Source organism: Agelaius phoeniceus, chromosome 7 (genome assembly GCF_051311805.1).
Source record: "Agelaius phoeniceus isolate bAgePho1 chromosome 7, bAgePho1.hap1, whole genome shotgun sequence".
Lineage (NCBI taxonomy): Eukaryota > Metazoa > Chordata > Aves > Passeriformes > Icteridae > Agelaius > Agelaius phoeniceus.
In genome coordinates this window covers 10,483,988-10,510,063 of record NC_135271.1, presented here as the reverse complement: position 1 = coordinate 10,510,063, position 26,076 = coordinate 10,483,988, and the positions used below count along the sequence as shown (strand labels likewise).

At 50.0% G+C, this 26,076-nt stretch overlaps 1 protein-coding gene across 1 annotated transcript; it reads right to left on the bottom strand.

The window, feature by feature from the left end:
• Positions 1-671: 671 nt before the first annotated feature.
• Positions 672-26,076, bottom strand: COL6A2 (collagen type VI alpha 2 chain). The gene is made up of 28 exons (XM_054653052.2): positions 25,820-26,076; positions 21,640-21,777; positions 20,364-20,962; positions 19,869-19,889; positions 19,162-19,227; positions 18,688-18,741; positions 18,562-18,606; positions 18,361-18,387; positions 17,978-18,004; positions 17,826-17,870; positions 16,447-16,500; positions 15,978-16,040; positions 15,660-15,722; positions 15,127-15,216; positions 14,248-14,310; positions 13,805-13,867; positions 13,618-13,680; positions 13,069-13,131; positions 12,608-12,658; positions 11,619-11,654; positions 11,148-11,210; positions 10,840-10,902; positions 10,601-10,636; positions 10,334-10,379; positions 10,056-10,208; positions 9,434-9,886; positions 9,118-9,156; positions 672-2,078 (listed from the first exon to the last, which is right to left on the bottom strand). The coding sequence occupies exons 2-28, from the start codon at positions 21,746-21,748 to the stop codon at positions 1,471-1,473; spliced, it is 3,063 nt and encodes a 1,020-aa protein (XP_054509027.1). The 5' UTR covers positions 21,749-21,777; positions 25,820-26,076; the 3' UTR covers positions 672-1,470.

The window sequence follows — 26,076 nt, the reverse complement described above, 5'->3', positions numbered from 1 at the left end:
CAGAGGGAGTGGCTGGGGGATGCTGTAATTATGTGGGCTGCCATCCTCCATGCCAGGGTAATAATTTATAGGAAAAAGCTCACCATGGCAGAGGGATTCTTCCATGAACAGATGAGCATGAACAGCTGGAAGTGTTCAATACCAGTGCTTGGAGCAATCTGTGTTCCTGCCCATGAGATAATCTTTCAGTTCCCTCCCAACACAAACCGTTCTGTGATTCCATGATTATTTGGATTTACCAGCTTGAAACCAGGAGAACCAGCTGCTCATTAAAAATAATTTTAAAAATCCACACTGTTGCAGCCCAAATTGCTGCTAATAAAGTCCAGGATAACAAAGCAAAAAGGGCCTGTGCATGGTATCCACAGATGTTTAATTCAGCTGCGTGGTAACATGTTCAGGTCCCAGGCACACACATATGGAGGGTCCAGGTTTCTCTCTCCCCAGGGGCCCGGGGTCACCCTGGTCTTGGGGCAGTACAAAGAGAAGGGCCAATCAGGGAATAGGGAGGGAGTGGCTCAGGGATGCAGGAACAGACATAGGAATGGGGGAAGGAGCCAATGGGGTTTTATCAGCTTTTTGGGGGAAGCTTCTGGTGTTTCCTCAACCCAGGGGATGCCCCCCAGTGTCTCCACACCCCACAACTACAGAAGAAAGAGGCTTTTTCAGGATAGGTTGGAAAAGGTTCATTTATTTTTGCAGACAGCACAATTTGAATTCATATCTGGGTGTTGCTCAGCAGATACTGGTGGGAGGAAGGTACCATGGATGCTTTGAGCATACTGGAATGACTGGGAGGCAGCTCTGGTGGCTGTCCAGTATTTTGTTGATGCTGGGAGTCATGCTGCCCCTCTCAGCTGAAATTCTGAGTGCAGTAATAGATGAGCAGGTTCTGATGAAGGGCAGAATAACAGAAGGAATCAAGGCAGGTGTGGCCCACAGGAAAATAAAGATCTTAGAGATTATTTTTGAAATTTAACATAGATAAACCCCCCCAAAAGAAGCATCTGTGGAAGGCAGCAGTACCTCTCACACCATTCTGCTGTTCCCAGAAAGGATGGGGAAGAGGCACTGAGAGATATTGAGAGTTTGAGTTATTCATTGGTCCTGCTACACTGGAAAGGTTTCTTGCATCTCTGATAAGCCCTCCTAGGATTACAGTACATACACAAGTCATGGCTTGGTGTGTGCAAGGCTTGGTGTGTACAAAGCTTTACAGAAGTACTTCATATGGCTCTGTATCCTGCTTTGATCTGGGTTTTAATTAGCACCATAAATGTAAGATTCATCATGATGACTCTTCATCATGAAAATCATGAAAATCAATAAAGAGCTCTGGATTTTGGTTAGAAAGGAGGACCCAGAGGGCAAGTCTTCAGGGCTAGCAACCATACAGGGGGAAGAAAATACAACAGGTAATATCAGGGGTGTGTATATCAGTGAGAGAAGGATTGTGTATGTGCCCTTCTTTTAACAAATCCACCGAATGAACCTGTCGAAGAAGCTGGGCTGGGAGAGGCTGTCATAGTCTTTCTCCCGGAAGATGGCTGCCCGGTCTCCAAGGCCAAGCTTCAGCAGGACATCCATGTCCACATCGCTCCCCAGAGCCACCACCGTGGGCATGACATCTTGCTTCTTCATCGAGTTGATGGCCTCCTCCAGGTTCTTGCTTCCCGTGATGCCGTCGGTGATGAAGACGAAGGAGAGCTCGGCATTGCGCCGGGCAAGTCGCTGCCCATTGCCTGGGCTGAGCACGATGTTGTTGATGGCGTGGATGATGGCTGACCCAATGTTGGAGGACGAGTCCAGGTACTTGATCTGTGCCAGCGCGTCGGAGATCTCGGTGAGGTTGTGGGTCAGCGGGAAGACCACGTTCTGGTCCCGCTCACTGCCGTATTGCAGCAGTGCGATCCGGGCGTTCATGTGGTCACTGTTGCTCCGGGCCAGCGTCAGCTGCCGGGCCACATCCTCCACGAAGCGGTGGGCACTCTGGAAGTTCTGCTCCCCGATCCTTTCTGAGCCATCCAGCAAGAAGACGACATCAACAGGGCGCTGGGTGCACTGGGCTACAGCAAGCTCTGCAGGGGGAAGAAGAAGACAGGAGCTGGGAGAATGAGAAGACTACAGGATAATTTGGGTTGGAGCTGCCTCTATACATCCTTGTCCAAAGAAGGACCAGCCCAACCCCACTACCAAAGCCTGTCTTTACAACTTGAAATGTAGGAGCTTTGCTTTTGATGTCCTCAGCTACTGGGCATTTAATGAATGTTAATTCTGGGACTGACCCTCGTGAAGTTAGACATGTCTGTGCATTTAAGTCCCAGAATTATGCCCACTGCCCTACATCAATTTCCAGCTCTTATTTGTGAGAGGAATATCCAGAGATTAATGGCAAGCAGCACCTGTAAACCTCTCAGTCACTTCAGGAGAGCAGTTTACTATCAGAGTTACTCTTATCATAAAATCATAGAATCAGAGAATCTCAGAATGGTTTGGGTTGCAGGGAACCTTAAGGTTCATCTTGTTCCAACCCCCTGCTATGAGCAGGGACACCTTCCAGTGTTTGCTCCAAGCCTAGTCTAACCATATAGAATATATGAGTATATGCAGTGAATAAACTCAGGAAAAAACAAAAAGTAGAAGAAAGTAGCTATCTTTTGAGTCAGCTGGTAGGGACCATTATTTCCTCCCTTTTCTGTAGTTATGTGCATTGCATTCAGTGTTCCTCTGAGTTCCTCCTGAGCTGGCAGCAGGGCAATGCCCATAGCACTCTCAAGCAGTGGGAGTGGGTCTGAGACTGAATCTTGAAAGGGTGAAGTCCCAGAGATGCTGCCATGTTGTGTTGCATCCCTGGCAAAAAATAGGAGCTTCTGGAGCAGCCACACCTTGAGCATCCATTTCTGGCAACAAGGGGTAACCTTGGGGATAGGAGTGTAATGTTAGATTGAATTTCCACACTATGAGTGAATCCAGCCTGACAGAGATTCCCTAGTGCTGAACAGTGCTTATGCCTGGGTCAGGGAATCACAGAATCTGAATGGTTAGAAAAGCCCTCTGAGATCCTCAAGTCTGACCATTAACTCAGCACTATTGTGTTAACCTCTAAACCATATCCCTAAGCACCACATCATGTTTTTTCAACACTTTCATGGATGATGACTCCACTGTTTCCCTGGGCAGCCCGTTTCAGTGCCTGACCACCCTTTCAGTGAAGAAATTTCCCCTAATATCCAATCAAAATCTCCCCTGGTACAACCTGAGGCCATTTCCTTTTGTCCTCTCACTTGTTACCTCCTCTCCTTTGAAGCAATAAAGGCACGTACTCACCTTTGCCCAAACTTCTGTGAGAAGTCTTGTGTAAAAGCACGTTGATGCTGCAGTTCCTGGTATGCAGGCACTGCTGCCACAAGGAAACCTCACTTTGGCAGCACCTGCACTCCTGGTCCTCACCTGCTCTGAGCAGCTGTGGAGGGGGAAAGGCAGGAAGGAATCCCCCTTGCAACCACACAGCGCAACACCTATGTGAGGGTCTGTGAAAGCAGGTGGGAGCAGGGGCTGTGCATCGTGTTGGGGCAGTGTTAACAGCCTCCCCCAAAGCTGCCCACATGTTTTTTAAGATGACAAGAAAGCCTAAAGAACTCCTGGCTAAGCAGAGGGAAGCATCCATGGAGCTTCAGTGAGAGCGTAGTGCACATCTGATAGGAACATTCTCCAGGCTCGCTGCTCAGCCCTCACAGCTGGAGAAGGCTGCTTTCCAGTGTTTGATAAAGTGCCTTTACATATGAGTTATCCCAAGGGAATGTGAGGCAGCAAAGCCTTGTGTTTGTCCTGTTCAGTGTCAGGCTCTGGTTGCAGCTTGTTCCCATTTCTGAGAGGCTGAGGACCTGAGCATCCTTTTCTACAGCAAGATTCTCATCCTAACTGGAAGAGAAGCTCTCAAAAGGCATCAACATGAGTTAGGCCAACCAATGTTGTCATGCTTTTAACTGGCGCATTGGTCCTTTTCATGTGGATTATGAATGTCTGTGGCTCACAGCTGAGGATGTCTAATGAAGGCAACACAAATAATCTGAAATTGATTTTTCTTTTTCATTGATTTTTCTGCCATTAGTGTGTGCAGAGCAATCCTACCCATTCACATCACCTTCCTGCTTCTTCTAAAACCTGAGGAACTTGTATTTCCTCTATTCTTTCCCAGTGTTGACAGTGGAGATGAAAGTGAAGTGGGGACTGACATCCTAGACCTTTTTGGGGTTTCCCCCTTTCCTAGCTCCTCCTGTCTTTGGGGAGGCGTGGACCATCCTTTACACAGCTCCTTATCTTTATCATGTCCTTACTTTGCCCAAGAGCTTCACTGAAGGAACTGCTATTGTGATGAAATCCATCTGGTTTTATCAGAGGGATTAGCTAGGATTATGATCAAAAAACCACTCCTTCACCCATTTGCCTCTAACAAGAACAAGCACAAATACCCCTCATGCAAAGAGACATTTTCTCCCTCTCCCCACCTCTAAAGAGCTGAAGGTTTTTGAGAGGTAAAAAACTTTGTTTCTAGTGTTTTGCTAGGAATAAATGGCTACTGTGTGATGAAATTAAATAAAATCAACATCTCCTTAGCTGAAATCTTCCCCAATTCTCTCTTTGTTCAGCAAAATATTCCAGCCCTGAGACCTTTTCCAATCAGTGGGGTTTGGGACCTTTTCCTCTGGCATCATGGCTGGAGCAGCTTAACTACTCTGAGTTCAGGCCTGCATCCCAGCAGGCTAATTCACACTAATTTTGCAGTAAAAAATCAAGAGAGAATAGGGAGTTTGGCTTTGCACAGACTATCTGGACTATGTGAATTATGATCAGAGTCAGGCAGAGGCTGATCTTTTTGCTTTCACCTAAAACACACAGCATGTCATGGAAAGCCCTCAGAACTCATTTCCCTCTATTCTGCACTGATAGCAGTAGAGTTCTCTCAGCAACTTGTCCCTGGGAGGAAAAAGTGCTGAAACCTTATGGGAGCACTGCAGTAAGTGCAGAGCAGGCAATTCCAATGGCTGAGCTTGGCAATTGGCTCCACTTTTTGCACCTGGAAATATTACAGCCACATTCCTGAAGATGGCACATCTCCCTTCTGCCCATTAAATATGACATTTGCTCAGTATACTTTATTGCAATAATACCATGTCAGTCAGAGTAAGCGCTTCTACTCCTGTGTCTGCACACAAAATTCCACTATCTCTAAATAGAGCTTGAGAGCAGCAAAACTGGAGGTGGGAAGGGCACTGGCCTACCTGACTCTGTGCAACCAGGGGCAGCTGAGCGGATGGAGATACCAGACCTTGTCTAAACACGCATACCTGCAGTGCAGGTGGGGGCTCTGCAGTCTCTGAGCCAAAGCAGCACTGGGTGTGGATTGAGTAGGCTCTACTACATCATGCTTGCTTTTTAACAACTCACGTCAGTCAAGGAGTTTTGCTTTAGACCACCCAGCCCCTCGTGACAGAATGTCTGCCTTTTGTATATGGACAGGTACATGTTGTGGATTGTGACAGAGGAAACACAAATGTACAAGCAGAGAAAAAGGCCAGGGGAGACCACAAAGCTTCTGAAAGAAGCACTGCCCAGGTGACAGTGCTCCCTATAGAAAGGGAGGCTTGCTCCCTCTCCCATCCTGCTTGCTCCTTCCCTCCACACCCCCAGCTGCCCACAAGGGGGTCCACAGAGACATTGTGGTAAGCAGGGATGCACCTTGCTTAGTCAGCCTTGCAGGACCCAGAGAGAGCCTGTGGTAACTGAGAGAGAGGATGCAGAAGATGCTTTGAAAGGGGTCCAAAAGGACATATGCAGGAAGGCATGGGGAAAATGCATCATTAAGCTCTTGGCAAAAAAGCAGCAGGCAGAGCACGAGCATTCTTTGACACTGCTAAGGAAAGCCACCATGGTGGCCAAGCTGGAGGGAACTGCTCCTTGTGTCCTGTCCCCATCTAAGTGCAACCAAGCCATTCCACTGCCTCTGTCTCTCCTGAACTAAAAGCATCTTCCCCTGTGCTGTCCCCTCTGCCACACAGGAGCGATGAGTTCCACCTCCACTCAGCCTCCACCTCCGTGTGACCCCCAAGAGAGGTCTCAGCACAGCCCTAGCACAGTCTCTGGGTCCCCCACAATCTCACTGTGCACCATTTTGAAGGTGTCAATGAACAAGTCCATCCACTCTTGCCGCTCATTTCCAGTGGCAAACTTGGCTTTTTCGGCAGTAAAGGCCAAAGTGGCCACCAGCTGGGTGTACATGCTGGGGTCCCGGGATTCCCGCGTGGAGTTTAGGAACTGGGCGATCGAGTGTATGGTGCTGGGGAAATCTATGTTGACTCCCTCTTCCATGGGGTGGAAAATAAGTGGGTTTACACTCCCAGGGTTCCTGTCATCTGCAAGTGAGCGTCAAAAGAATATTTTCAGGGCTTGCTAGCAATGGCTGCATCTCTGAAAGCTACCCGGCTTTCCTACTTGCACTGCATCAGAGAAGATCAGAGCTAACAAGGACAGGAAAGTAAAGACCAAAGCCAGATTTTAAATCTTTTTGCCATTTGTGTCTAAGGAACCATGAGATTTGCCCTGAAATCTTTCACACATCAACTGACTGACTCCAGCAAATTACACAGAACCTGACCTCCCCAGTTCCTACTCATCCAGCACAGGCACGATGGAGAAGAAACAGTGCTCAGGAAAAAGGCCACTTCCTTCTGCAGATGGGATTCACCCATCATGTAGCTCAGGACTGTGCTATGTGCAAACTGCCCAAGTGACGCTGTAAGGCAGACATCTAAGGGACAGCATTATGTGACCTCTTTGCCTGGCCCTCAGCCTCAGGGCAGTGACTGCAGTCAAAGCCGTGTGGTGTCTGGGCTTGTCAGAACTCTGAGAGCCCCTGTCTGCACCTGGCTGTGCTGAATTTAACTTTGAATAAAACCCCAAAGCTCAAAGCAAAGCCTTTTGCATCGGTTAGCAAGAGCCTCTCAGGATGTCATGCGGTCTCTATGAAGCAAGTGATTAGTTCAGATTTGCTCAGGATTCGACCCTCCAGCATCCTGTTAGCACAGCAGTAACTGATGAGACACAAGGGGCTGTGCTGAAAATGGGAAGATATCAGGTAAAGCCCTGAGGCAGCATGGGGGGAAGACAGGCTCTATGTGGTACCTGTCCCTGCCTGTGCTCTGCTGGCATTACACAGGCTGAAGCTGGGGCAGTTGATTTGTCCCTCCAAGTGTCAGAACCACCACACTGAGCCATGGGGCCAAGAACTGGGCTGGTTGAGCTGCCTCCCTGACCTGTCTGTCTGGCCAGTCCAAAACATACGCACTGGGGATGGATGTGCACTGGCCCACTCACATTCCCTCCGAAGGGCACCATCTCCACCCAGAGGAACGGCATGGGAATTGGCATAAGCTCATGGGATGTTCTGAGAAAACCAGAGAAGCCCCAGGCCTTGACATGTGCCTTATGTCCAATCCCATCCAACATGTTCCCTTGCCACTACGGGAGTGTGACCACTGCACATCCTTCTAAACGATGACAGCAGCGCAGCATGGACCAGCCAGCATGGTGGGTGGGAGGCTCCTTGCCCAAACACTCCTGAACTTATTACTTAAAATTTCATTTACCAGATCTAGAACAACTTTTGCCCATGCTGAAAGGGCACTTTGACAGGAGACCAACATTACCCAGCCTCATCACTCTACCTGCCAAGTTCTCTGGGGCACAGGTCTTGCCCGCACTTAGCCCAGTTTGTGTATGGCATGGCTTGAGGGATTCACTGAAGAGGAAACCCCCTCAGATGCCTCCTCAAGCCATTTCTGTTCTGGTCCCCAGGGCTGCCAGGCACCAGCAACCAAGCCATTCCACTGCCTCTGTCTGATGTTCTCACCTTGCATCAGGAACAGGAACACCCAACTGCACTACAAGGAAAGGACTGACAACTTTGCCCTGCTTTACACGGCTTTGATGGCCCAAGCCTGGGAGAAACAAGTGTGCCACTGCTTGTGTTCCTCGGAAATGGGAAGGCTGCAAAGACCAAAACCTTTGAAGACACCTGAGCAATCACCAGTGTGGCCTGGGGATTTCACCTCCTTGTGCACAGATTTGCAGGCAAAGCTCTTCCAAGGACACAGCAGAGAAGCTCAGCATCACAGTTGCACATTATGTCCCCGTCATGACCAGGTACAAATACTCAAAATACCAGCAAGAGATTTTAGACAGGAATAATTATAGATTTTCTCTGGAATTATGTGCATCCTGGGAGCAGTTTTCCTTTCCTTTGCATGGAAACAAAGGGACTTACTTAAAAATGAAATTTGATATTCTGTATAAGGCTCAGTTGAAGCTGGGGACTGCCACAAAAACATTCATGGCAAGAGAAGAGACAAAAATTGCAGAACAGGCAAAACCGTGGTCCTCTATAAACTTTGTGCATCAGCACAGAGTTCATCTATAGTATTTAAACAGACACCGAGATTCAGACGGACAAGATCTCTAGGAATTTGGGATGCACATCTGCCCCTTAACAAGCAAAATGTGAGCCAGTAAAGCTACCTTCAAGCACACAGAGCACCAGAGGATCCTTACTGTCTTTTCCTTTAATACAACACCCTGAGTTAAGTGTTAATTAAATACAGCCAGCATTAGAGAAGCCAAAGCTTTAGGTCCATTACATTGCCGTTTTCCAACTGATCCCTAATATCTGCTCTGCCTGTCACTCCCAAGGAGCATTCTGCTAAAAAGGTTATGTGAGTGGGTGTTTAGCAAGGAGATTTTGACTTGAGTTTGGAGGTCAAAACCAAACTCAAGTCAGGCTCTCAGGAATCAGGAATTTGGATGGGGAGAAATATCAGGGATGAGCCATGCTGGTGCACTCACACAGTGCACTCATACCTACCTGTGCAGAGAACTTGGAGACAGGAAAAGACCAGGAGATGAAAACCCTGGGGCCTCTCCTCACGTAAAGTAACACTATTTCCCAAACTCCTGCCTTCCAAAGGGATTGAACAGGGTTGCCCCCCCTCTCCTACTCCTGAGATTCATGCAGTCTCCCCCCAGAGTCTGTGCAAATGGCATGAAGCTACTTGTAATGTTTACCTGTCTGACAGGGCAGCTCAGGGCAGACAACCTGTGGATCTGGAAGCAAAAGAAACAAGGAAAAATGAGCCATGTGTTGCCATCCCCTTTCACAGTTTGCACAGAAGGAGTGGCAGGACAATGTCTCTTACAGGAACACCAAAGGACTGCCCCAAAAGGTTGGTCTGTATCTGAGGAAGGACTCTTAGTTCAGGGCTAAGGTCAGATCCCACTATGGATGACCCAGCTGCTGGCCAACTTACTGGCACACATCTCTGCCCCCTTCCCCAAACCCTGGGGCTCAAAACTCCAGCTCCATGCAAAGACAAGGACAGACCTGGGCAGAGCACATCCTCCATCTTGTCAATGAACTCCTCTGCCACTAGGTCTGAGAAGAGCCTCATCTTCTGGACTCGCTGGGGTTCGTTGCAGGCAATAGAGACCAGGGTCTCACTCTGCTCCGGCTGGTCAAACATGTCGCCTATGCCAATGGTGTTGACCACCACATCTCTGCCACAAAGAGCCCCGAGGTTCTTGTCATCATCCCGGGGGTCATAGCGCCCGTCTGTGATCACCACAGCGAACACTTGGGCTTTCTTTCTCCTGCTTTCCTTGATGAGCTTGTTGTAGGCAAACTGAAGGGCAGATGGTGTCCAGGTGCCTCCAGCGATCCACTCCAGGCGCTTCACTGCTTCCTTGAAGCTCGACAGAGAATCAATGCGCTCATCATCAAGCTTGATGGCTTCAAAAGTGCCCTCGTGACTGTACTGCACCACTCCAACACGGGCACCTGCCAAAAAAGTGTCACATTACTTGGCTTTGCATCCTTGGGAAAAAGTGGAGAGCCAAAGAGCTGCCCAATTGGTCTGAAAAGACATGGAAAATAACCATTGAGGTTGAAAGGATCCAAGACCCTTTTCTTTTCCCCATGCCCCACTGTGTCCCCACAGAGTCCAGACCTGTCTGTGACTTGGGGTCTTTGGCAATAGAGCCCAGCCTGCTGACCACGTTGATGACAAAATTCTTCTCCAGGGTGAAATTGGTGTAGCCGATACTCTCGGAGCTGTCTATAACAAACATGATGTCCAGGGCACCACAGCGCTTCTCACAGTCTGGGGAGAGGGGCAGAGGAAGGGAAACACAGGGGTCAGTGATGCTGGAAACCTTCTGGTGACCCCCTGTTCCAATCCCTCATGTGGTTGTTCCCCTTCCCTGGGGAGAGGTGATGTCAGCTCACCACAGCATCCGCACGTCTCTCGCACGTAGGTCATCACATCACAGTCCTGCCAGGAAAGGGGTGCAGGGTGAATGCTTCCATCTAAAGCAAAGGCTCTCCTTTCCTTTCCCATCCAGCCAGCCCTCTGCCCTCTTTCCCAGGCTTCCATGGGAAGCCACAGGCCACCTCTGCCAGGCAGCAGAAGGACCTGATGTCCTATTTTGTTCTTGGGCTGTGCATGGAAAAGCCATTATTGCCCCAGGAGGAAGAGTAGCAGGGGTTACTTACAGTCAGACCAGGATCTCCTGGTGGGCCAGGGGTTCCCTGTAAGAAGAGCACAGGGATTTCAGGCACAGTTTTCCCAAGAGTTCTTTTTCTGGGAACTAGATGTCAGAGCCATCAAAAATGTGGCTTTTTGCAGAAGGGGAAGGAGAAGGGGAGAAGGCCCACTGTGAGCCAGTGGACACATCTGGCAACTGTGTCCCCTCCAACAGCATCTGCTCAGACACAATGCCATGGGACTGTACCTCAGGGCCTGCTTCACCAGGTGGACCACGCTGTCCAGGCTCTCCTCCTGGGCCAGGATCACCCTGGGGAAGAAGTAAAGAAGAGTCAAATATTTCCTGGGCAATGTTAGTAATGCAGCCCCTGGTGTTCAGGGCCCCTTCTGACCCCCTGGTGAGCCCCAGCTCTGCTGAGCACAGCCATCAGCCTTCTACACCTGAGCTTGGGGACAGGGACCAGGCAGACAGCGGCAGTGTCACCCCCAGCATACAGGGCAGCAATGTGGGAGGGAGACACTGACCCTGGGGGACAGCACAGGGAATCTGCTTACCGGCTCCCCCTTCTCTCCTTTGGTCCCTTGTACTCCTTTTGGTCCAAGCTCACCTCGTCCTCCCTGCTCGATGGAAGGAGAAACAGATCCGGCATGGAGCACATCTGGATGTGCTCAGGCAGAGGTTTTGCTGCATCACAAACACATGCCTGCCTGGCCTGGGAGAGCATCCTCTAAAATAGCAGCTCAGAGCACAGCAAACAGTGTTTATACAGGCATTAACCAAAAAAACCCCAACAAAACAAAACACAAAAAAACCTCCCAAAAATAGAAGCTCTGCAACACATTTTTCATATGATTTCAAAAGGAGATGGACTTGGGAGATATAATCAGGCTCCAGCTGCAGAGAACATCCAGGGCAGCTGCTGGCAGGTCTGGCTCCTTAGCCATTAACCCAGGGTGCTGGGAGACAACTCTGTGGCATTCCAGTCAGTAAAAAAAAAAACAGATGATGGAGACAAGCACACTCACCTTAGGTCCTGGCTGCCCCTTCTCACCCTTGTCACCCTGCAAAAGGAGAGGAGGAAGAGGTTAGCAGCTGTCCAGGACTGGCCCCACACCATGCACCAGTGTTGCGGTGAGATGAAATAGCCTGTCTCAGTCATCCCTGTTCTTGCCCCAGGTATGCCAATAACGTCTCCCTTTTCCCCTCCCTTGCGCCCTGCTGAGTGCTGTCCGTCAATCTTGGCATTCCAGAAAGGGCGTCATATGATTGGCGAAGTTCAAAAGATGCCTCTCAGCCCTGGGGACATTGGGTCATCCAGGTGTCATTTGTCCCCTGAGACTTCCCCCCCCTTACCTGGTTGGTGGGACCCCTACCCCTTCCCTCCCCCTCTTCCTGGGGTTAAAAGACACTGCAACCACGCGGTTCTTCTGTTCTGTTGGAGCTGTTGCTGTATTCAGAGGTCTGTGTGCTAGGAATAAAGCTCTGGATCGAAAGCCTCCAGCAGAACCCAACTCCTTTTCCTTCACCTCGCCTAAAGCCTCTCCACCAGAGGTAAACCCGAGTTCCTGCTTGCCTGGACTTGTCCCAAGCGTCAGCTGCAACATCCAGCTAGCCAAAGGTGTCTCTGAGGTGAAACCACCACAGCTGCCGCCCTTGGTCAAGCAGCAAGGGCCAGACGAGCCAAGCCACATTCCATCCAGCTATATTGGTATTTAATTCCAATACACCAGTACACTCAAAGATTGCAGTGAGGGGCAAAAAGCTGAAGAGCAGTTGTAGCTTCAGGCTGACGCTTGAGAGGTCATCACCATGATTGGAACTGGGGTCCCCAGCACCTGATGAACTGTGACCAGGTTCAGTCCGGGTATTGAACCCCCTTTCTCCTTTACAGGCTCCACACATCTGTGACCCTGAGCATTTCTCTTCCTCCTTCCCTGTTTTCTCAGTCGGTTCAGATCCAACAGCAACATCCACTCAAACAGATATCCTCACATGCTGGATGAAGAATATGTACCTGAGGTCCTCTGGGTCCAGGGTAGCTAAAGCCAGGCCTGCCTCTGTCACCCTTTGGTAAAAAAAAAAAAGACTTGTGAGGTACCAAACCTGGCCCTTCTGACCTGCTTCTGTCTGTGACAGTTACAGCCATTTTCATCTTCTCTGGGTGTGAGATACCATCAGGAGCCAAGGCTTCTGCAGCTGGGAATAGCTTTGGAATAGCTTTGCAGAACAAGGATTTGGAGGGTCTTGGGGATGTCACATGCCAGGGATGCCCCTGAGTTTGCTCTGAGTGAGGAGTAATCAGAGCTCCTTGGTCAGAGAAAGACCTACATCTCTGCCCCATAGGGAGGCTCAGGTCTGATTCTGTTTATGAGGCACACAAGTTTCTGCTGTGAAAACTGCCTACTTCTCTTTTTCTAAAATAATAAATAAGTAAATAAGCCTTTCCAAATGTAGAGGTTTATTCATGAGCTTTACCTTTGGTCCTGGTGGTCCAGCATCACCTCTTGGGCCCAAGTCACCAGGGTCCCCACGTGATCCCTGCAGGACAGATTTAGGAGAAGGCAGGAAGTGAGTGAAGATGTTCCCTGCTGCCCCCCCAGCACACAAGGGACCGTGCTGGAGAAACCAGCTCTCAAGATGATGCTGCAGGACCATCTCTCTTGCTGGTGAGTTTACTGTGGCAGTGACTGTCTCAGCAGAGACAGTCATGTCTCTGTCATGGGGTCTCATGTCCTATAGAGCCACCTGGATGTCACAGCACTACTGCCACAGTGGCATGATGGACTAAGCACAGACCTGGGACAAATAGGTGCTTGTGGAGTCCCATCCTCTTTCTCCCCAGTGACCCACCCGTTCCAGAGATCCCTTCCACATTGTCATGGGAACACTCGATTTTGGAGCCTCCCTGAGAGAAGGTCGTGCAGGTTCTCCTTGGGAGGGACAGTGCAGGCAGCTTGTGTCAGCAGGGCAAGTTCTCACCACAGAAGGAGGGCATGGTCACACACATGCCCAAGTGCAACTTACTATCCTGCCTGGCTCTCCCACAGCACCTGAAGGGCCTCGAGGTCCTGGTAGTCCTTGTTCTCCCTGAACAGCAAAGAAAGACAGAAGAACACACAGTGCATGAGGAGGAAAGCCAGGCAAGCTGCCCTGGATGGCACCACTGCTCCCCCTTCCTCCTGGCTGTCACCAAGTCTTGCTCCATGCTTACCCTGGCTCCTTTGTTTCCAACCTCACCAGGCAGACCACGATTACCCTCTGGACCAGGATCTCCCTGTGCAAGGGAAAGATATTCCTGGTCAGGGATGTCTCCAATGCTATCTGTGTGCATGGCAGTGCTTCATGATGCCCTTCTCAAACCCAGTGTTTCTTGGTTTGAAACAATGTCAGGGCAGTATGACCTCTGAATGTGTCTCTACCAACCTTGAGGTTTGCTGCCCTTCATCCCCTCTCTGGACCAAACCCTGGAGGAGGAGGCTGTACCTGGTGCCAGTAGCACAGTGGGAGCACAGCACAGTGGGATCTGCATTCCCAGCTCTGGTGCTGCACGGATGCTGAATGGACACTGCATGGCTGGGCCGTAGCACATCACACACTCCCCAGTCCTATACATTTGGGGCTTATTTGCAATAATTGGGCAGTTGCTTCACTCACCCTTTCTCCTATGCCTCCGGGAGTGCCTTTGCTGCCTTTCGTCCCTGGATCTCCACGTCGCCCCTTGGCAGACACAGAAGTCACATGAATGGGGTGAAATGGGGTGAAAGGATGGATGTCACCTGGGCAGTGACCCCTGGCTGCCCTCCTCCTCCCTCTGAGATTTACACCTGCCTGCTAAGCAAGTGGGTTCCCAGCAGCAGGGGAGCAGGGATGTCCATGCTTCCTTTTGGAAAGCAACACCCAGGTGTGTTTCACCACAGTGACCACAAACATACCTGGTTCATTCCCTCAGGGTTAAAGACAATTATTTATTTCCAGCTCATCCAGTGTTGCTTTCCCCACTGAATCTTGCACAAGGGGACAGGCTGGCTGGGTTCTGGCCCCTTGGTGCTGGTGGAGCTGTGCCAGGGATCATCCTCTCCAACCCACTCCCCAAAATTTGCTGTGCCCCATCATATTAACTTGGGTCTGTGTGACACCACTGATATGTGACATTGCCCTTTTCACAGAGCTCTGCCATAATGACCACCAGATCCTGACTCTTTGAGATCCTTCAAGGAGCCAGAGGTTTGGGGAACTTGCCAAAGTACAACCAAAGTGTCCCTGAGCATCCACAGAGGCCAGGGCTGTGTGGTTATGTGGGAACACAGGATGCTTCTCTGTTGAGGTGAATGGTTGACATCAAGTTTAGGATTATGGGAGGATTGGGATTATGGGAGTTCTGCTCTGTGAGGATGGGAGAGACAAGGAGATCAGCATCTGCACATCTTTTGGGATGCACAAAGTAGGACAGGGGAGTTTCTCAGCACTCATCCATTAAACTGCCTCAGGTTCCTGCAGTGTGCCCAATGTCCAGGGATCTATTCAGCCACTTACAGCCTCTCCTTTGGGTCCAGGAGGTCCCACTTCACCTTTCCTTCCCTTGATTCCAGCAGGCCCTTGAGCTCCAGGGTTGCCTGGAAGTCCCTTGCAGAAGAAAAAGAAATACAGTTTGTTGGAAGAGAGGTCAAGGTGTGCACACACCTCCCACTTTTATCCCGTGTCAAGCAGTCCTCCTCAAGCAGAAATGTGTATGAGCACCCGGTTCTGCATCCACACACCCAGGATACCCACATGACATGAGCAGGGGGTCCAGCCTTGGAGCAGAGTCAGGCTTGTCAACTGTTCCTTACAGCATCTATCCAGTCCTGCCCAAAGCCAGAGGGGCTGTGGCTGCCCCATCCATGGAAGTGTCCCACGCCAGGCTGGACAGGGCTTGGAGCAACCTGGGCTAGTGGAAGGTGTCCCTGCCCATGGCAGGGGGTGGGACTGGATGAGCTTTAATATCCCTTGCAGCCCAAATCATTCTGTGATTTTATGAACAGACCACAGTAAAACCCTGGAGACATTTGAATGCAGCATGAACCTACCGGGCTTCCTTTTTCTCCTGGGGGCCCCGGGGGTCCACTGCGACCAGGCCGGCCAGGATCCCCCTGAAAGAGCCAGAGAGCCAGTGGTCATTGCCTGCCTCACCAGCACACTGTACCACAAGTAGCCCAAGGAGCAAGGCCAGCAAGGCCCTTCCCTCAGTGCCTGTGCCTGGTGATGAAATCCAGACCCCAAAGCCTATGAACTCCATAAGCAGTAAAGGATTTAGGATATATATATAAAAATACGGGGAATGGTGTTTAGCTGTCCCCACTGGCTGCCTCTGCCCACACCCTGCTGTCTGCGCAGAGCACTTGTACCTTTATGCCTGCATCTCCTCTTTCTCCTTGGTCTCCTGCATCTCCTGGGTAGCCATCAGGGCCCTGGGGAGGGAAATGACAAAGAACCACGCACTTCACATTGGGAACACTTCCATGCAGAATAAACCAAATAAAACTTTCTAATCAAATAACATTTCTAAGCCAGTGCTTAGAAAGTTGCTCTAGAGGCTAAAGTCATTTTTGCTTGTTGCTAATGTTCATGAAAAGGGCAATTCCTCCTCCCGATGTGGAGGGAAGGGACACTGGGGGCTCCCAGCTTGCTTGTTCACGGAAAAGAGGCACAGAAAAATCAAACCATGGTCCCCATTCCAGGGATCCCAGGTCTGGGATCAGATTATACAGCCACTAGGAAAATGGGCCAGTAACCTCTCGTTGGCCACCCTTCTACCTATGTACCACTCAGCAGCTACATAAATGATGTGCTGGTGAAAGAGTAAAGCATTCCTACCTTGTCACCAGGGTCACCCTTGCATCCTGGTGGTCCAATTCTCCCCAGCCTGCCCTGGAGAGATTACATTCAAAAGGAAAAGACTGAGAAGTTATAGGTGGCGGAAGGGAAAACACAGCTTTTCTTGCTGACATTAATAATGTTAATAATATTAGCATCATCCACTGACCTTATCTGTCAACAGCTATAGAATAAATAGCAAGTGTATTCCTTGAACACAGAGAAAAGTGGAGAAGAAGAAAGCAGACTAAAGGAAATCAGGCAGGCTCATCCCATGAGTGTACCCTGAGAGATGTGAATGTCCCTTGAGGCTGGATTTGGCGGTCACTCATGTTCAGGATTGTGCTGCTCCTCTCTCATACCTCTCCCGTCAGAGCAGCTTAGGTGTGTAGCAACCACTCTGCCTGACAGACACCCGGAGAGAAAGGACTGCCTCGCCCTGTGTCTCAAAACAGCTGTGTCACTGAGACAGTGCAGTGCTGAGACAGTGCTGGGACAGAGGCTGGGGGTAGCTGAAGGGCTTTAATGTTTTAGAGTGGGGAAGAGTGAAGGATGTTTTAGAGCTTCAGCAGTGCTTGAGGAGTGGGAAGAACTGTTATTACCCACAGATGCACTGGGGGCTGGGTATAGGAAACTGTGCAAAGCCAGGGTGCGCTGGCCAGTGGACAAAGCCAGAGACTTTGCTGTGAGACCTTTGAATTTGTCTTTAGGGCTTTAATACTAAATACAAGCTGTGGTTTAGAGATGAAGTGACAAACTGCCCTGAAAACCAAATTTCTTTGAAGTTTTCTGTGTCCGTGTCCTGTAGGGCTCACTAACAATTGGGATAAGGTATCTATACCCAAATTATCTGGCCTTACCACCTTCTCAGCAGGAGCACAGACTGGGTCCCACATCCACGTCCTGCAGAGAGCTTGCTGACCAAGGGACAACACTTAATGGCATCGAGATGTGGGGGGGATTTAGGCTGGATATTAGGAAAAGGTTCTTCCCCCAGAGGGTGATGGGGCACTGGACAGGCTTGCCAGGGAAGTGATCACATCCCCAGTCCTGCCACAGCTCAAGGAGAGTTTGGACAACCCTCTCAGGCACAGGGTGGGATTGTTGGGGTGTCCTGTTCAATTGGACATGATCTTTGTGGGTCCCTTCCAACTCAGCCTATTCTGACATTCATTCCTGTGACCTGAATTCATTCCTGTGACCATGCATTTCTACAGGACATGCAGAATAATGTACAGATAAGTTCACAGGAACCTCAGCTGGAACAGAAGGCCAGCATGTAGGAGAGAAGAAACTAAACAGCCTGTGGGGATGAGAGAGGGTAAAGAAATGGAACAGTGGCAGCAACATTACAGGGTGCTCCCAGTGCTCCCAGTTACCTTCTGTCCATCTGTGCCATTCCTTCCTGCCAAGCCAGGGGCACCCTTGGATCATGAAAAAAAAAAAAAAAAAAGAAGAGGGATCTGTTAACACACAGTCCAAGGGTTTGGGAGCTGGAAATAAGTGCAAGTTAGAAAATGTTCTTTCTTACCCTCCGTCCGTCAGATCCAATTTCTCCCTGGGAGAAGAAGACGACAGGAAGTCAGATACTGCCTGCATCCCCCACCACCCTGACTCCCCCTTCAGTCCCCATCTCCACCACCTGCCTCTCGCCCTCCATTTACATCCTAAACCCATTCCCACACCACCAGACTGTGATCAAAGCCTGAAGGAGGAGACAGGCTTTTCGATGCCCTTGGAAATTCCTCCCCAGGCCCACAATTACACGTTAATAGAGTTGCTATCCTTCCCCGTCACAGCTAATCTCTCCTCTGTGCATCAGAAAGGAGCATGGTCCCCTCTCTCCTCTGTGCATCAGAAAGGAGCATGGTCCCCACCAAGTGCCAGACAGCCATTCCATCTCGTCTTTCTCACCTTCTCTCCTTTCAGCCCTGGGACACCCTGGACAAAGGAAAAAACACCAAAACCCTGTGTTAGTGCCTGGGCAGTCAGCAGAGCTGAGCACAGAGGTCTGGGGTGGGAAATGGGCAGGTGTGAGGGAGAAGCAAAGTTTCCCTTGCTTTACTAAAAATCAGGGAATGCAAAGAGCTCAGCCATCAGCTATGTGATCCTTACCTTGGGACCAGGGTATCCGATTGGACCTTCAATACCTGGGTCGCCCTTTGGGGAGGAAGGCGCGGAGAGTTAGTTTGAGGTCATCAGAGATGTAGCAAACTGAGAGGAGGATTTTCCACAACTCACCTGTCGTCCCTTCAGCCCCGGGGAACCTGGCTCACCCATGTTCCCCTTTGCACCCTAAGGAAAGGAAAAATGCAGTGTAAGTCCAGGCTTGGTGCTGACTGAGAAAATGGCAGTTTCTAGGAGATCAGAGCACATAAAGCTGGAGCAAGAGAGCGCGACACCCTTGTGCATGTGAGAGCTCTGCTCTGAGAGTGGGGAACTCAGTGACAACTGCTGCCTCAGTCCTGGTGTCCTCAGGTGCTCCAGTGTCTCTCTGCAAGGCTGGCAGTGCATCAGCCTTGGCACAGACATGGGCACACCAGTGTTGGCTGTGTCTCCAAGGGCCAAGATAGATGCTGGGGGATATTTCCCAGCTGGGTGCTACCTGAGAAGGCAGCTGAGGTGATGTGAGGTGAGGTCTAGGGCATCCTGCAGTGGTTGCAGCAGGCAGGGGCATTATTACCTTTCCCACAGCTAAGTGCCTTTCCCACTTACCTTCTGCCCTCGGTATCCCTTGGGACCAGGTGGCCCTGCAATCTCCAGGCAGCTCATCTTGTAGCACTGAAATACAAGAAATTAAACTGAGGTACTGATAATGTGCATCCCAAACTCAGCTCAACTCTGCACCCACAGCTCTCCACATTCCTCTCCCCATCAACTCAGGGCTAAAATCTATTGGATCAGGGCTGAAGCAGCAACAAGCACACAAAGAAGAGCTGCGTGTAAATTAAGAGTGGAAAGTTGCCATGAGCATGTTCATTATAGCTTGGCTCTGGGCCCAGACTGGAAGAACAAGACTACCAAGTGTTAGAGGTGGTGGGGGCTTGCTCATCTGCAGTCATCATGGGACTGGCATGTTCTTTGGACCATCCCCTGCACAACCTCTGTGAGCCAAACCCTGCCCCTGTGGTACCAGCAGGGCAGGAGCTTCAGCGGGGGCACCATTTATGTAATGTGTCTCCAAAGTGAAGAAATTAGTCTATTCCATAGACCAGAACCCACTGCAGGTGAGGGGGAGGCAGGGAGTGAGTCCAGTGTGCCATTACAACACCTGGATAAGGGAATGTGTCTCTAGACTTTGCAGGTGGGCAGGGACCCATCCCATGCAGGTCCATGCTGTTCTGGGGTGTGAGCTGGTCTGTTCCAACTGGGGCAAATTAAACCTGTCATGTGGCAAAGACACAGAGAGGCTGCTCACTCACCTCGCCGTAGGCTTCGTGTTTCTGCAAAAGAGAGAACAGGAGGAAGAAGATCAGTTAAGGTGCTCAGTCCCACGGGGGAGACAGCAGCTCACCCTTGGAGGGGAGTGTGGTAGTAAGGGAGAGGAGGTGGTAAAGATCCCCTGGCTGTAAAGATGTCCTCTGGAGAGCCCCTGATTAATAGTGCCTCACAGCTGGAGTCTCAAGGACGATGCTGATGGTAAGCACGTATCTCAGTGTGGCACACTCTTCCACATGCCTCTGGATGGGGAGCAGGCTGGGGTATAGCCTGGTCTTCAGTAAGAGCCAGGACTAGGGTGGCAGCCTGCCCAGACATGCTGGGAAACGGAGACACAAACCAAGGCATCCTGGCTAACTACCAGAAAAAAAGCTGCACTTTCCCTACAAAAGGTTATCTCCAAAAGCCTACAGAAGGGAAAGCATCCCTCATCTGTGAACTGCTCCTCTTGTGCCCCCTGTTCCCCTCCTTGCACCTACCATAGCCTGGATGATCCTGTCGATGGTGTTGACATCTATCTCCAGGGTGTCCCTCTGGGTGATGGCGTAGTTGTTGCGGTACAGCTCGTGTGGCAGGTTTGCGATCTCCCGCAGACCCTGCTCGTACACCTTCTCGCTGGGGGCCACCGCGAACAGCTTGATGCCCATGTCTCGTGCCCTCTCAGCCTGCATCTTCATCCCCCCACAGGGGCTGCCCGTTACATGGCCATCGGTGATGACCACCGCGAAGTTCACGCCATTGGCCATCTGGGTCTGGATCTGCTGGGTCATGTTGGAGATTGCACAGTCCGTGAAGGTGCCCCGGCCCAGGTAATTAATGGCAGACAGCCTGGGCAGGTAAATGTCTTTGCTGCTTGTCAAAGGGCTGTAAATTTCTACTACGTCTGAGTAATGGAGCCCACCAAACTGCCAGGTGATGTAGACTTGATTCTGGTAGAGCTCGCTCTCCAGTTTATCGATGAACATGGGGATGAAGCGCTTTATTTGGTCCACAAGGCTCTGGATGGGCACAGTCTGCAGAGCTACGCTCTCCGAGGTGTCAATGATGAAGTAGACATTGATGGGGCAGTTCCTCTTTTCTGCATGGGAACATTTATTCAGACCATGTCAGAGCACTTCATGCAACCCCTTTGCTGTGCCCCTGACACTTGGACCAAGTGTGATGCCAGGAAATGCACAAGTCCCACCTAGCTCTAGAAGTGACACTTGTGTTTGGGTCAGATGGTTCCCCATTGACCAGGACTTCTAAGATGTGCTATAGAATCACAGAATAATTAAGGTTGGAAAAGACATCTAAGATTATCAAGTCCAATCATTAATCCAGCACTGTTCAGTACTAAATCAATCTTGAAAATCCTACTTTTTTTGGTAAGAGTCCTGCTGGACCCGTAAATCACCTCTGCAGTGTGACTGAAAAATGAGGAAATCACCAGATTTAAAGTGAACAATTTTCTGGCATCAGATAGAGAGCTGACTTCTGGGGACTGGTGATTGTTACTGCATCTGCTGGGAGAGACACCACTGGCACACCCCAGCTCTTTCCATCTCTAGCTCTCTGCACACCAAAGCAAACATGGAAACGTGATTTTGGGTGAAGGACGGTGTTCCCCACAGGTGTATTGTTACCAGAGGAGTGCAAAGGGCCAGGGGAGGTGGAATGTCCCAGTATCAGTTCTGGCAAGCAGGTTCTACAACTGAGCATTGTTTTTGTTAAAATTGCTGCCCACTAAGGTGACCCAAATTATTTGGTTAATACCTGCACAGGAGGTAGGACTGACATCTCCACCATCCACATCAAGCTGAGCGGCATGGAGAGGAACTAGAGCCACACAAAGGAGAGTAGGAAACAAGGCTTGTCTAAACATCTCAGCAGCCCCTCAGGATATTCAGATGCCTGTGGAAAAACACAGGTAACATGTTAAACATGATGCACAATCTCCTGACTCTGCTGGCATGACACAAAGCCAGCCTATGCTCCCTGTAAATGCTCCCTTTCACTTCCCACGGAGTGAAAGGACAAATAAAAAAATCTCTTGAAGAAATGCACATCTTTAGTGCTCAACCCATCACCATGCCTCCAAGGCCCAGCTGCATGTGGGAGTTTATTTCCTGTAGGGTTATGACAACTTAAAGTAGCAGAAGAGTTAGAGATCTGGTCTGAAAAGTTCTTAGGAATGTATGGAAGTGTTGAAAGGTACATGGGATTCAAAAGGTTATTCTCAGGCAACATTCAAGCAATTTGTGGAATATGGAGGAAGGGGAGATGCTCACCTTTGCATCTAGAGGACCCCAGAACCAACTAACATGGCCCTGTGGTGGCCCGGAGATGCTTCTCTGCATGGTAGCCAACTCAACACTAACCAGTAAGGGGCATGTGGGATGTCTGTTATGAAAAAAAGGCCTGAATCCAGTCCAAAAAGACGGTTTCTTGAATGCTTTGGGGTTTTTTTGGGTAACTTTTGGAAGAGTCCAAGGCTTGAAGGGACACTGAGCATGCATTTCGTGGCAATGGCAATTGCAGGGGGAGGGCAAGTGAGCAATGCAGCTGAGTTCTGCCACAGCTGACTGAGGAACAGCATTACTGAAGAATACAGGCAACTCAGCCCTCCCTGGCTTCCCTTGAGACCTCTCTCCACATGGTGCCCTAGCTCTTGCCTGGTGGGACATGTCCCCTTCCAGTTTATAGTGCCAGCTGCAGTGCACCACAGGCTTCTGCAAACTGGTTTATGCTGGAAAGGTAGGTGTCAGTGCTGCTGAGACCCTGCAACAGTGACAGCCCTCCTCCACACTAGGGCCTGTGCTTATGAAAGAATTTGGATTCTTCTGTCTAGAAAAGGAAAGGCTCTGGGGTGACCTTACAGCACTGGCTGGTACCAAAAGGGTCAACAAGAGAGCTGGAGAGGGACTTTGGAAAAGAGCCTGGAGTGATGGGACAAGGGGGAATGGCTTCCCATTGCCAGAGGGCAGGGTTATGTGGTGTATTGGGAAGAAATTGTTCCCTGTAAGGGTGGGGAGGCCCTGGCACAGGTTGCCAAGAGAAGCTGTGGCTGCCCCATCCCTGACAGTGTCCAAGGCCAGATTGGATGGGGCTTGGGGAAACCTGGTTTAGTGGAAGGTGCCCCTGCCCATGGCAGGGAATGGGATGGGATGGGATGGTATTTCAGGTCCCTTCCAACCCAAACCATTCTATGATTCTATGACGTCCCACATAAGTCAGTGTGGCTAAACTTCCATTGTGCTGCAGAGAATAAAAGTGGTATGGCAGGGATAAAACACTTTCATGCTAAACGGGTGTTTTAGTTAAGATCAAGATTTCACCTCTCTAAGCCTACTGCAGGCTTTCCTTGTTTTGTTTGCCCTTCATAAAGCAGAGCTGCAGGAGATCCTGATCTTTTGTAGGACACAACAGCTTTGAGCCTTCAGACAGCACCATTTTAAACCCAGCCTTTAGCTGAGGAAGATGGAGACAGCTTTTGGAGAGGCTGGGAGCACTGAGGGCTTTGGCTAAGCGTCTGACTCATCACTGCATGCTGAGTTTAACCACCTCCCTCTCTCCCTCCTTCTTTCCCTCTGTGTGTGGGTGGGAAGGCACTGTAGAGCAGAGCAGTTGGCCTGCACAGGCAACCAGGGCCAGCTCTGGCACAGGACAGCTCCTGCCCAGAGCCCCTGGGGCCTGGGACTGGGTCATTGAAGCACCACAGCCTTGGACTCTCCATGGGCAGAACAACGAGGCAGGAAAGAGACTCCTGAAAACACAAGACTCAACTCACTTCCCTGGAGTCCTCTTGCACGGTCTCCTTTATCCCACTCTGCAGCTTGAGCTCTGTTAGTCTCCTGCTCTCCCAGCTTCCCACCTGGTATTAACCCCCCTGGATACACAGTGGGGGGTTATTGGGAGCTCCAGTACCCACCTCAGGGGCATCCAAGGCTGGGGTGGGCAATGCTGCCCATTTTGTCATCCTCAGAGCACCAATAGCTGTTGTGACGCTCTTGCAAACCCCGTAACATTTGATATTTGACTGAAAGTCCCACCTGCCACTGAAAGATGCTGAGATGGAAACCTCAGATTTCACCAGTATTTCAGACTGTTTTCTGTATGTTGAATGCAATTTTTGAACACAGTTCAAAAAACTAATGCAAAGAGCAAATTGGGAGCTGACTCAAAATGCCTGAATACTTGGGTCTGCCCATCCTGTTCTTTGTTGACTTTTCTCTCTGCCAGAGCGGGACCTTTGTTCCTATGAGGCCTTCTCTCAGTATTTGTATTTTTGAGTGTATCACCTCCTTCGCCCTGCCCACTAGGGAAAAACAATAGGGAATCTCAAGCAGTGGATCCTCTGAAAAATTTTTGAGGGCACTGTCTTGCACCATTCTCCCTGAATGAGGGTCTGTGCTCCTACCTCAGGTGCAGAGAAATGTATAGTCTTTGCTGGTCCCACATGGAGATCCCAGGTGACCTGGCTGTTACGCACATAACTGAAAATATATGGATTTATCTAGACAGAGCCCTGCAAAAGAGTGGCCTAGCAGGAGGACCCAAGTTCTCTGCTTGCTTCTCTTCCAACATGAGCAACTGAACCAAAAGTGATATTACGGCAAACAAATCACTTGCAGTGGCTCAAATGTGCAAATTATATCTGGTCATTTTTGCTCTCATATCTTAGTGCAAATCCCAAGTAATACTTTGAGCAGATCCCAGTGCAGTGGAAATGTCACCTCATGCACCTGGCCAGGCAGACCCATGGTCTGCTTTATCCTATACATTGATATTCCAGAAGGTCCCTCTGGTGCACTGTGTATGTCTCCTCCAACACCAGAACACCCATTGTAACTGACCAAACTGTTCCCCAAATTCCCAAAAATCGAGATGCTCTGCTGTCTAAATTAACACTGCCTTCAAGGAACTTATCTAAAGCCACATAAATTTAAAGCCACACAAATTGCATTCCTCTCAAGAAAGGAGAGTTATGCTGGCGGTGCTAAAATATTCAGAATAAAGTTTGAAGCCTCCCTGCTGCTCAGTCCCAGCATTTTCCATGGCCATGTCCAGCATGCAATGCCTGTGGTGTCACTCGCTTGTGCATGCAGCATTTTCTCCACTCAGATGTTTGATAAATGAAACTAGAAAAGAAAAATATGCCCCATTTGGAACAAAACTCTTTTAAATGTATCTCCTCTTCCTTCCCGTTTGTGTGCCTGTGGTTTACACGCTGCACAAGGAGGGAATTTCAGTGCTGGTCGCAGCCACTACACAAACTTGCCTTGTAATTTTCATCCCTGGGCAGAGCACCCATGGGAGAGGTTTCAGCTACAGACTTCAGATCTTCTCCAGGTATTCCATACAATTATCCAGGGATATCAGCCAGGGAAAGCCTGGTCTGCAGGAAGGCTGAAGGGAGCAAACCCCTGCCACCAAGTGCAATGAATTCCCAGGCATTCCTAAATGTGCTGCCACCTCCCAAAACAGATGAGCTTGTGCTGATGTAATTCAGCAAAAATAGGAGACAGGGACCACAGGTGAGTCTAAATCATATCTTCCGAAATCCCAAAACTGAAGCGGAAATTACCCAGCAGAGCAGTTCTCTGCCCTGCTCCTATCACTTCACTGTTACTGCTGAACTAATCCACCCCCTTCAGCTGAGGGATTTTCTAGATCTGTGGCCCTGGCAGTTTGTGGCCCACACTACTTACACCTGGAAAAAAACCCCAAAACCTTGGGAAAACACCCAAACTAGCCAATACCTGAAAGTAAAGGAAAAATTTATATTTCTTATAGCAGTTACTGTCTAAATGTGAAATAGGCACCTTGCTGGAAAGCCAGTAAGCAGCAGCAGGCACAGGCTGAAATTTCAGATGGATTTATTTTATTCCCGGCTGGAGCTCCGCCAGTAAGTAGCCACAGAACCCCTGTACTCGGAGTGAAAAAGTCTGCCTACCTGGAAAATTAGGTCATCAAAACTTCGCCCCCAAATCCCTCTGCAACGTAAGGAAAAAGGGCTCTGTGGAGTGGCCGGTGTCAGGACGGCTCCCGCATCCCCGGCTGGAGGGTGGCTCCGGGCTCTGGGCGCTGGGATGTGCGGGATGAGTGACCGGGAGGAGCAGCGGAGGCGTCTCCAGCCCAGTCCCGCTATTTCCCCGCCGCCTGGAACTGCCCTCTGAGTTCCTCCTCCTCCAGAATCGGCACTCTCGTTTG